This window comes from Aulonocara stuartgranti, assembly GCF_965226115.1.
Source record: "Aulonocara stuartgranti genome assembly, chromosome: 11".
Lineage (NCBI taxonomy): Eukaryota > Metazoa > Chordata > Actinopteri > Cichliformes > Cichlidae > Aulonocara > Aulonocara stuartgranti.
This window is the reverse complement of record NC_138947.1, coordinates 33,593,608-33,605,899: the sequence shown is the minus strand read 5'-3', so window position 1 is coordinate 33,605,899 and position 12,292 is coordinate 33,593,608. Positions and strand designations below refer to the sequence as shown.

The 12,292-nt window shown below is 40.6% G+C and overlaps 1 protein-coding gene across 3 annotated transcripts; it reads right to left on the bottom strand.

Moving 5' to 3' along the window:
• Nucleotides 1–263: 263 nt before the first annotated feature.
• Nucleotides 264–11,962, bottom strand: LOC309717647 (voltage-gated potassium channel regulatory subunit KCNG4-like). 3 transcript variants are annotated; one of them, XM_082552359.1, is made up of 3 exons: nucleotides 11,279–11,962; nucleotides 4,211–4,990; nucleotides 264–1,664 (listed from the first exon to the last, which is right to left on the bottom strand). In XM_082552359.1, exons 2-3 carry the CDS (start codon nucleotides 4,937–4,939, stop codon nucleotides 786–788), a joined length of 1,608 nt encoding a protein of 535 aa, XP_082408485.1. In that variant the 5' UTR covers nucleotides 4,940–4,990; nucleotides 11,279–11,962; the 3' UTR covers nucleotides 264–785. The 3 variants fall into 3 exon arrangements, with proteins under 3 accessions (XP_082408485.1, XP_082408487.1, XP_082408486.1); XM_082552361.1 differs by lacking the exon at nucleotides 11,279–11,962 and adding an exon at nucleotides 10,575–11,101; XM_082552360.1 differs by lacking the exon at nucleotides 11,279–11,962 and adding an exon at nucleotides 6,868–7,048.
• Nucleotides 11,963–12,292: the final 330 nt, after the last annotated feature.

The window sequence follows — 12,292 nt, the reverse complement described above, 5'->3', positions numbered from 1 at the left end:
TGTTAAAGGAGTTGTCTGCCTCTACTTCCCACTATCAAATGTAGGTCTATCCCCTTTTTGACCAAGAAACTAATGAATTTGTGGATCGTTTTGTCAGAAGGCTGAAAGGCCGAAGCGAAAAGGCGCACCCAAACACAGACTGAACAGATAGGAAGTTTCACAGAAATTCAAGGTTTAACATAACACTTCCCCGGACCGTGACATGTTTCACAGCACATATAAATATGCATACCCAAAGTCTATATAAGTTTAGGTAATGTATATTACAGTAAATGTTCACAGTACTCAAATAATAAATCAGTTATACACTACATTTACATTTAAGCAGACGCGACAAAGGTAGGTGAACAATGTTGGGATGATTACTCAAAAAGTAATGTATTACACACTGTTAATATAAACCTTAAGCTACAGTCCCACACACCAACACAAATCCCTGTCCTACTTAGGACACATGATTTTTTTTGTACCATTTACATATGAACACTACTGTAGGAACTTGAAGAGAAAAAAATAAAGGCTGCATTGCAACAACCCTTACTGCTCATTACTGCCTTAACATTAGTTTCGGTTCTTGGCTAGCTTTGTGTTAGCATCTGTCTGTGCAGATGCTTCCTGAGAACGGAAGTTTTGTTATCAGTATAATGCAGCTGTTTCTGTTCTAGGTGCAGTTTCCAGTTTGCTATCACAATCATCACAAAAATAATGTCCATATCCATATTTTCTACCTCCTACAGCTTTTCTGAGTGTACACCAAGTCCCATCAGGAATGTATTTTCATATAATCAAAATGTAGCAGGAGCAATAAGTGGTTGATGGCTTGTGTTCTTATCCAGCATTTGAATGTCTTTCATGGAGAGGTAATAATGATCATCTAGATCAGGCAGAAAATCAGTTTCAGGCCAATTATCAGGCCATGTTTCTCTTTCTTTCATGCTTTCTTCAGCCCCAGTGGCAAGCTCAGCACCCCTCTCTTCCTTCCACAGCCTCTTGTGCTCTTCTTTAAGTTCATTGTAAGTGCGGTTAAAAGTGTGGAAGATAGATGTGGAAGGGAAGGACAGGATGAGGATCCCTGCTAAGATGATGATTAGCGCCCCCACTTGGCCAGGAATGCTGCGTGGCACCATGTCTCCATACCCCACGGTGGTCACGGAGATGATGGACCACCAGTATGATGCTGGGATGCTGCTGAACATTAGCTGGGGGGTTCTAGCAGCATTTGGAGCCAGCTCACTTTCAGCAAGGTGGACAAGTGGAGAAAAGAGGGCCACGGCGACACAGATGAAGAGCAGCAGCAGGCCAAAGTCAGTCACGCTTCGCTGCATGGTCAGCCCCAGAGTCTGCAGACCCATAGAGTGACGGGCCAGCTTCATGACATACATGATACGCAAGGCCCTCATCACACGCAGGATTAGACCCAGTTTATCTAGAGTGCTCTTCCCTGCACCAGCAACAATATCGTGCACTGTTTCGTCCTTAAACTCAAGAAACAGGGAAACATAGTAGGGCAAGATGGCGGCTATATCAGTGATGTTGAGTGGTCCCTGAATGAACTCCAGCTTGCTCTGTGCATGGAAAAATCGCACCAGAAACTCCAAAGTGAACCAAGCCACGCAAATCGACTCTACCAAGAACATGTTTCGGCACTTCTGAGAGCATTCACCCTGCAAGAGTAACAAAAGACAGAAATCCATTGGTAAATTTAATTGATCTAAATGTACACAATTTAATAATTATCTTGTAGGCTGATAACCAGCATTGGTGCAAAACACTAGTTTAGTACCTTTCTTCCACCAAGGTTATGATGATGGTTGTGCTAATATGTAGCCTGTTTTCCCTTTGAAAACCAGACCACATTTTGACCGGTTTGAGAGCTAATTGTTACATAGTGTTGGTCAAGGTAATTTCCATCTGTAAAAAATTGCCACAAAATTGCTGATGCCAGTGGTTCCAACTGTGAGCCGAGCAATTTTGTGGTGCCATGCACGTGGCAGATTGCAGCTATAAATTCTTTTTATATCTACCTAGTAGCAACAAATAAATACATGAGCAACTAAACAAGGATAAAAATAAAAACTTATAAATACTGTCAGAAACTACAGAATCTAATTCATTGGGTCAAATTTGAAGTTCCACACATGGTTCAACTTAGAAACATAACGAAAGTACAGTAAGTACTGACTGATCAAAGAGGTCTAACTGAATTTATTTACCAACTCTCTAAAGGTTGTTCCAAATTTTAAAGTCACATTAAATTGACTGGTGGTTAAATAGCACTTTTCTACTCTGACTGATCAATCAAAGCACTTTTTACTCAAAGCCTCATTCACACAATCATACATCTATTCATGTAAGCGATTTTTTTTATACCTAAGCACCATCGCAGTCTGATGGATGCACCGGGGGCGGTAGGTTCAGTATTTTGCTCTTGGATACTTTGACATTCTGGCTGGAGAAGACAGAGTAAACCACCAACATCTAGTGATGTGCGATACCACTGATTTGCTTTCTGATCAGATACCAAGTAAAATTCATGGTATCGATGATACTGATGCTGTGTACAAAAACTTAATGTTTCATTGTACAGTATTTCATAATACAATATATAATTGTATTATGTAATTGTAATAATATAGCTTCATAATGATTACAGGACATCAGACTACTTGTTTTTATTGCTTAATAATGCAGAATTATCATATAGAAATAAAAAAAAACTGAAGTTGTGCGCTATTTGAACACGTTGCCTGCCTGCAGCACTAAAGGACTCTGCGAGAGATGTCTGTCTTGCCCCAGCTGCACCTGTCCCTCTCCTCCTCTTCAGTTCGCCTCAACATAAGCTCATCATATTCTGTGATAGGATTTACCCTGAGGTGTTTAACAACACCTCACTGTCTTGCCACATGTATGGCAAACTGTGTCTTGGCTTTATGTGGAGGTAAAATACGTCCACACATGACTCCGTTTACACTCAGCCATTGTTGTGAGTGTGCACGCCAGGGGCCGCGACACATTTATACAGGCATATTTCGCATATGACCATGAAAGGCGTAAGCGGAAGTAGTTCCATCCAATTTAGACGACCTGAATGATATAGTTTCTTTCCAATTCAATTCAATTCAATTTTATTTATATAGCGCCAAATCACAACAAAAGTCGCCTCGAGGCGCTTCATAGATACAGAGAAAAACCCAACAATCATATGACCCCCTATGAGCAAGCACTTTGGTGACAGTGGGAAGGAAAAATTCCCTTTTAACAGGAAGAAACCTCCGGCAGAAAGACATGCTGTGGAAGAGAGCCAGAGATTAATAACAGATATGATTCGATGCAGAGAGGTCTGTTAACACATAGTGAGTGAGAAAGGTGACTAGAAAGGAAAAACTCAATGCATCATGGGAATCCCCGGCAGCCTACGTCTATTGCAGCATAACTAAGGGAGGATTCAGGGTCCCCTAATCCAGCCCTAACTATATGCTTTAGCAAAAAGGAAAGTTTTAAGCCTAATCTTAAAAGTCTCCCGAATCCAAACTGGAAGCTGGTTCCACAGAAGAGGGGCCTGAAAATTGAAGGCTCTGCCTCCCATTCTACTTTTAAATACTCTAGGAACAACAAGTAAGCCTGCAGAGCGAGAGCGAAGTGCTCTAATAGGGTGATATGGCACTACACTGTGTTCCTGTTAATGATAAACTACAAATTTACCAGAAAGTACTAAAATATTGATATTTTAATATGAGAATCAATTCTAGAACATAAATTACTAGTATCAGAAGAATCGCTATTTCAATATCGATCTGCACACCACTACCAACATCCCAATTTGTAGACAATTCAAACTACGTCCTGAGTCACAGCTGCACATTAAGACATTTTCCCTTAAAATGACCCCACTGGCCAAAGTGGCCAATACTAACAAAAAAATATGCTTCCACTCCGACTGAAGCATTAAGCTATAGTATTGCAATACAAGCAATACACTAGAATATTGCAGTTCAAACTTAATATCTAGTGTACCAGGGCTGGTAAAATGCAGATAATACCAATACGTACTGTGAGCTTTAAATGGGACTTTAAAGAGTAGCTTTGCATGATTCACAGTTCAAAATGACCCTTATTTATCATAAACTGTGCCACAGTGCAAACTCTCATTTCATATTTGGAGTTAAAAAAAAACATGGTCGTGCACACCATTGCTTTGGTTGGTACATACCATAGATTCTTGCTGCTGCTGGTCTGGCATGGTGCTGATGCACAGGCTGACTACAGTGACCACAACCATCATGACAGACATGAAGGCAAACACTTTGCCTGCAAAACCAGAGTGGGGGTTCTCCACTGCTTCTCCCAGCTTGTGGAAGAAGCTTCCCTGCTCTGCATTTGCTCTCATCACTCTTCTCCTCTCCCTCCACTCTTCCTCCTTGCGCTGGTGCTGCACCACCTCATCCACTGAGCACATCATGCGGTGGTGGCAGCAGGGTGCCATCTGTCCTACATCAATGCCCCAGTACAGCAGCTCAGTATGCAGAGCTACATTGCAGACATCCTGCAGCACGCGGAGCTTCCCACGGCCCAGGAAGTTGAAGATCATCTGAAAGGCTAAAGGGTCTCGATCAAAGAAGAATTCATGACACAAGGGGTCGTAGTCATCACAAAACTCTGCTATCTCTCTCAGGGTGGTGCAGGAGTGGAGGTGACTCAGGCGACTCTGGGGGAAATCTTCCAAAGTACTCCAGGGAAAAGCATACCGGATACCTCCCACATTGATGAGGGCCCGCAAGGAAGGATCCACAAACCAAGAGGCATCACGTCCACGGAGCAGCTGACCACGCTGGAAGTACAAGCCTTTGACTTCAGTGTTCTCTGTATCTATGAAGAGGTGGTTGTAACTCTCATCACTGCTAAAGGAATGGTCATCAAAGCCAGCGCCGATGATAGCCATGGTGGTACGTGGGTATTTGGCTGAAGAGCTGGACTGTAGTTATGGTAAAGTCTGAAAAGATTGATTACATTAAAAATTCATACATGGTGATCGATGAGTGGCCTACCCTCTTATATTAGCTGTATATTAACCATCATACACTTCAATGCCAGTATGTAACTGAAACTGCTCTTTTAAAGGTCTACAATGATCTTCTAATGGCGCCTAATGTAGGAAATTGTTCTGTACTCATACCGCTTGAATTTAGTGCTGTCTTTGATACTATTGATTACTATTCAAGATTTTGGCTTCTATCTCTGAATAATCAGTAGATTCATCATCCTCCTTTTCTTCTAGATCAGGGATGGGGAACTCCAGGCCTCAAGGGTTGGTGTCCTGCAGGTTTTAGATATCACCCTGGGTCAACACATCTGAATTAAATGACAGGGCTCTGGAGAACTTCAACACATGTTGAGGAGGTAATTTAGCTATTTAAATCAGCTGTGGTGGATCAAGGACACATCTAAAACCTGCAGGACATCGGCCCTTTAGGCCTGGAGTTCCCCACCCCTGCTCTAGAAGGACATTTTGTTCGCGCGTACACCTTCTCCTCTTAGATTGCTTGTTTAACCTCCACAAGGTTCAATCCTGGGTCCACCGTTATTCTGATTTTACATGCTTCCTTAAGTAGGTATCATTTAATCTTTGTGCCTGCCGTTTTTTAGCATTTCTATGCTAATGACATTCAACTGTATGTGTCTTTTAAGCCTCACCAGCTGCATAGGCTATACACCCTAGTTGACTGTTTATCCCGAACCAGTGAGTTTTCACTTTTCTGTTTCTTTTATTTAAGGAATATTTCAAAATTGTGAATTATAGTCTACTCTTCTGAAATGTTAAGGCTTTTGTGTCACTGCACCTAGATTATAGCAGATAAATCTCAGCCATGTCTCCAAGCAACACAAAATGCTACGGTCAGACTCTTAACAGACTCTAGCAAGCAAGCTGACATTTTATTCTCTTTATTGACTCCCAGTTTATTTTAGAATTAATTTTAATATTCTCACCCTTGCATGGACAACCTCCAGACTACATGACTCAACTTCTTGTTAAACACAATGCTGTTTACTGTCTTCGCTCACAAGCTCAAAATCTATTAGCTGTCCCTCATAAGACTGAAGACCAGGGGAGACAGGGGAGCTTTTCAGTCTGTGGCTCCAATGTTTTGGAACAGTTTAGCTCCTTTTAGCTGAATCTGTGGAGTTGTTGGAAAAAAAACTGTTTAAATCTTTTCCGGTTAACCAGGTTAATCTGCTGTTATTTTGTATAGGCTTATTTTTATTCTGTTTTTAATAATAATAATAATAAATGCATGCAGATTTAAAATCTATTTATTTCTGTTATTTTCTTTCTCTTTTTGACTTTGAGTTTGATGTAGCTATTGATGTAGCTGGTAATCATTCTAACATCAGACGCACAACAATGGTGACAGACATTAAGTAGCCAAGTCAGACATTTTTTTTTTCCATTACTCACTTAAACTTTACATCTTGAAAACCGTCCCTTATAGAAGTCTGCTACAAGGAAGGTGTTTCAGATCATACACTACTGTCAAATTTAATTATGTGGACAGTTTTTGTTGTAGCCCATACAAATTCCAACAGGTGGTTGTGTTGTTTAAATAATAAAGAAATTATTTTTAGAAAATCTGCTAGAAAAATAGCTTTTACTGGGTATAACCAGTTCTAAGAAGGGTGTATGTAGGATGGCCACTATTGGCCTCTCTTTGGCTCTGTGCCTGCAGTTATTTTCCCTACTTAAATATCATTCAAACACTTGGGTTTTTTTCTCACATAACTACAATTTGCTTAACCAACATCTCTTAGCAAAAGCACAACACGTTTTCTGGTAAATCCACCACTTTAGTCATGATAGGATACGAAACTTACCTTAAATCTGTGTTGTGATACCAGTCCGTTCAAAATGCCTCTAAATATTCCAAATATTGCTGCTGTGTGTGAAACATTTAGCACTGAATTTCATAAAAAGTAATGTCCAATTACTGCAGGGAAATTTGTCATTAATTCTTACACGTCTCAAGTGTAAGAGAAGCTCAAACCCAGAATGAACAAAGCCGTCCCAGATGATCCATCTGTTTATCTTTTCCTCCCTCTCTCTCCTCTCAATGGTCCACCGTTTGGGTGACTAATGCATGACCCTATAATCAGCCTGAACATAATCACGACTCTTTGAGTCTGATCCAAACATCATCCATTAACTTCTGTCACACTGCATCTCTAAGCTTTGGGCTTAAATGTCGAAATGCCAACTCATCTACAGAAAGTGGGATTAATGAGATATATCAAGAGGATATAAAGAGAATAAAGAGCCAAACATGCATTAAGTGTCATCATAATACCAACTGTAGTCAGATTGTGCAGTTGGAGTTTATGCTGTATACATGTGTGTATGGCATGAATGTGCACAACAGAACTCATCATTTACAGATACATACAGTTGGAGAAATAAGTATGTTGAATTTGTAAGTCTGCTTAGTTACAAAGAAAAGAACAGTCTCTCTCAGTGTTCATTTTAATGGGAGGAGATAAACCAAAATTCCACAAAAAAACTCAAAGTTATGAATTGAGTATTTGATCCCTTACAACCCAGCCAGAATTCTGGCTCAGACAGATTGGCTGTGTCCTAAGGTTGTCACGGTCCTGGGTCTCCTGACCCAGCGTTTTTAGTTCTTTGTGATGTTTGTATTATTGTACTTGTGTGAGTTATTCTATGGATTCTAGTTTCGATCCCTTGCCCTTCACGTTTCTCTGTGTCCCCTCTGTTCTGTGTAAGTCTGTGTCTGCATGTTTGAGTTCCCCTCTGTGTCTCTCGGTTCTTAGAGTCCTCTGCCTTATGGTTTATGTCTCTGTTTCTTAGTTGCTGTCTCCACTGTGTCAAGTTCGCGTCTCTGTGTGATCCTTCCTGTTTTACTTTGAAGGTCCGTGTCTTATGTGAATGTGTCCTGCTTTGCTTGTCTCGTCAGTCCTGATTTCTCCCAGCTGTGCCCTCCTTCTGTGTCTCATTCCCCTCGTTACTCCCCAGTGTATTTAAACCCTGTGTTTCTCTGAGTTAGTGTTGTGTCGTCCCTCATGCTGTGTGTGAGATTCTCCCTGTGTCTTCTTGTATGTGTTATAATTAGCTTTTCCCAGTTTAGTTTTGTATTGCTTGTGTTCTATTTTCCAGCAATAAAGCTGTGCTTTTGAGTTCAAGTTCTGTCCCCGTGAGTTTGCGTTTGGGTCCAATCCCTGCCTGCCTGCATCAGCAAGAAGCTTGGTGAGAAGGTGACAACTGTTGGGGCAGTTATTCAGAAATGGAAGAAATATCAGTCGTTGTCTGTCTAGAACTCCATGCCTCATGGGTAAATGATGAAAGAACTGGTTCTTATACAGCACTTTACTACACTTCCGGAGCACTCAAACAGCTTTCTGTCACACACATTCATATTTCAATTAATCCATTGGAGAGCAACTTAGGGTTAGTATCTCGCCCAAGGATGTTTGGAATGGAGACTGGAGCACACAGGGATCAAACCACCGCTACAGCGATGAGGTGCAAACGGTCACAAGAAAGCTGGTGGGTCAGCTCAAAATGGGAGGAGCATGTTATTAATATCAAGGTATCTGGGGCCACAGTCAGTAGGAACACCATTGCTAACACACTACACCGTAATGGGTTGAAATCTTGCAGATCCGCAAGCAACAATTTGATAGATAGTTTCATCCCACTGCAACAGTCAAACCTGCAGCTACAGTTTATCCAAGCTGCATCCTCTGCAGCAGAAATGCAAGAACTGCATTACCTCTGAAAGAGTCATCTCCATGGATTCCCACACTTTAAATATCCAGCAGAACCAAGAGTATTTGCAGCCTCATACAAAAATAGCTATTTTCCTCTTTAAACAAATTTACAGTGGGTGAAATCTAATGACTTACTTAAACTTCATTAAGGCTTAATTTTAGGAACATAAGCACGCTGATATACAGGTGGATGCCTGCTATAGCCAGCAGTTGTCTTCTAGGCTTTAACTATATTATTTTGAGACACTTATGATGATGGTGATGCAAATGGATTGTGTGACAGATAGAAAGGTTTGTGCTCCAGTTTTAGTGATTAAAATTCTGCCCTTTAATCTGTCTATTGCTCAGCATAACTAGCAACTAGCTGTGCTTTTGGGATGTACCCAGATCTGTGGATACACCTCGTTATCCAAGATTGCCAATGAAACTCCACCCTCTTTGTCAAAGCTTGTCACCTGTGGCTCTAAATACCAACATGGCAGTGATCAAACACTGAAACCTTAAAATGCGTTCCACCAGAGTCAATTAAAGGAGACACGTTCAAATTCCTATTTATACCATTGCACGGCACAGAGGTTGCTCACAGGATAATCCTGTAGGAGTAAGCTGAGAAAAACAACTAAAATAATTATTAACACTAGCATCTAGACAAAAAATGACAACGTTTAAATGTGAACTTTGGGGGACGCCTTAGCCCCTAGCTTACTTGAGTCCCTGTGAAAGTGGTATTCTAGAGAGTGGCTTCACAGTGGCTAGTTCATGAGTCTGTCTCGGTGAGAAAGCTGGTTTACCCGACTGGCCCATATGCACATATGACCTGCAGTCATAATTCTAAGTAAAAGCAAGGAAGTATTATTACCTTAATGATGTGCAAGTAATAACAGAAAATAGCAATAAACATAGCAGTTCTTGCGTTGTGTCTGACAAAGAAAGGTAAAAGAAAGAAAGACCTCCAAGTAAATAACTTGCCGCTCCAGCTCCTCTCCCACAGGAAAAGGGTTGCATTTATTTTTACATTAAACATAAAGGATGAACTTACATGGAACATATTTGACATAAGATTAAAAGAAAAACACCAACACAAATCCGACATACCTGACAAAGAAAGGTAAAAGAAAGAAAGACCTCCAAATAAATAACTTGCTCGCTCCAGCTCCTACGACCAAATACAAACAGTGGGGAAGAGGGTTAGCTCAACCCATCACAGCTTCCAAGCTAGCCAGAATTATATATTCATCCTAGCATTAATGGCCCCTAAAACACATTTGTGGCACACACATACTGCACATTTCTAGCATCTAACAAAAACAGGCACAATGATGACAATAACTGAACTAAAATCACAATCAGAAACAGGGTGGATAAATATACATTATATGAGCATTTTACAGTGTTGGGAAAGAAATGACACCAACCTCTCCTACAGGGGAATTGTAGAAAAGGGCCAAAGGGGTACACTGTATTTATATGGTTGCACCGAAGAAGAAGAAGAAGAAGAAGAAGAAGAAGAAGAAAAGATGAGGAGGAGCTCTAACTGATAATGAATCCGGTCTTTAAGTGATGACCTGATGAATCCTGCTTCCGGGCCCAAAGTAGTCTGCATGTTGTGTGTTGTGTTTTTAACATGTTTTAATGCTTTGTATCTTGTTCTATTTAATCTCAACAAGCCCCTAAAAACAGTCAGTGATCACTGTCGGCTTCTCTCGGTTTTTATTACCACTAATCATTTTAAAGCTCAGTTTTTAAACCCTTATATGTAACTACAACCCAGCCCATGCAGCAGTATATTAATGACTAACCTCGTATTGTGGATGGATTATCTCTGTGGTTCTCCTGACTGACATTTGGTCTGTTTACAGCATCCTGCATTTGCCCCTAACCATTGGGAACCCTCACATTAACTTTTAACGAGTGGAAAAAAGTCCTCCGTTCATTAGTGTTTGTCCTTCAGCTTTACTGTTTATGTTATGCTAACATAGCTTTGTCACGCTAGCGATCATGTAGCACATCATTTTAAACCAGCTAGCCCAACTTCAGTAACCCTACAAACGTCGCTGCTGTTTACTTTCCTGTCTTCATTTATGTTGGAAGTGATAGCAGAGCTGTACGTTTAAATTTTTTCAGAATCCCTCAGTCAGAACATGGTATATTATATTTAGATGGAAGCTAGCGAGCTAACTCCCTGCTAACTTCTAACTCCGTTAAATGTCATAAATTCAGTTTTCATGGATGCCTGGATGTTAAATTTAATCCGGTCGTTAAGTGATGACGTGAGGAATCCTACTTCCGGGCCTAAAGTAGTCTGCGTTTAATATGGCTTTTGTGTTGTTAACATGTTTATGTATTTTCTTCTATTTGATCTCAAAAAGCTCCTAAAACAGTCAGTGATCACTGTTGACCTCCCTCGGCTTTTATTACCGCTAATCATTTATTTAAGCTCAGTTTTTAAAACCTTAGGATGTAACTACAGCCCAGCCCATGCAGCAGTATATGAATGACTAACCTCGTATTGTGGATGGATTATCTCAGTTGTTCTCCTGGCTGAAGTTTGGTCCTTTTACAGCATCCTGCCATGCGATTACATTTGTTCCTGACCACCGAGAACACTCACGTTAACTTTTATCGAGTGGAAAAACAGTTAGCTTGTTTATATTATGCTAACATAGCTGTGTCACTAGCGGTCACGTAGCACATCATTATATATCAGCTACCCAAACTTCAGTAACCCAACAAACGTCACTGCTGTTTAGCTTTCTGTTTTCATTTATGTTGGAAGTGATAACAGAGCTGTACGTTTTAATTTCCAAAACCCCGCAGTCAGGACATGCTATATTGTATTTAGATAGAAGCTAGCGAGCTAACTTCCTGCTAACTTCTAACTCCGTTAAATGTCATAAATTCCGTTTTCATGGATGCCTGGATGTTAAACTCAATTGTTACACCTGGTAGAGCAGAACGCTGATCATTTTATTAAAGATGGAAGACTTTAGACAGTTTTTCAACTCTCAGTAATGCCATAGTGATCGTTTGATATATGGACCTGCAGCGGAGTTTAGGCCCAGACGCGGCTCGTGACGTCAGACTTTACGACCGGATTGTTACACCTGGTAGAGCAGCCACACTGATCATTTTGTTACAGATGAAAGAATTTAGACAGTTTTTCAACTCTCAGTAATGCTGCAATGATCATTTGACTTAGGGACCTGCAGCGGAGTTTGGGCCCAGACATGGCTAATGATGTCAGACTTAAAGACATAACTACAGGCTTGGAGGTCCTAACAGTCATGAAGACAAAGAAGTGCAAAACGAAAAAAGATGAAAAATAGATGAGACTGCAGCCAACAAAGTGGCAAAACAGCTGTGGACACTTTTTTAACAGGATCAGTGTGTTTGGAAACATTTTTTAACCCTCTCAAGGCAGGCGTTGCAGATTTGCAACAATTAAAAACTAACAACCTGACTACCCCACATACATATTTTATGAGTTTTTTTACTCAGAAGTACCACTGCAGGACTT

Excerpts from the sequence above, each read along its gene's own strand:
- LOC309717647 (XM_082552359.1), bottom strand. The coding sequence starts at position 4,939 with ATGGCTATCATCGGCGCTGGCTTTGATGACCATTCCTTTAGCAGTGAT. Across the intron at positions 1,665-4,210 it reads AGCAGCAGCAAGAATCTATG|GGTGAATGCTCTCAGAAGTG; the intron begins GTATGTACCAAC and ends TTACTCTTGCAG.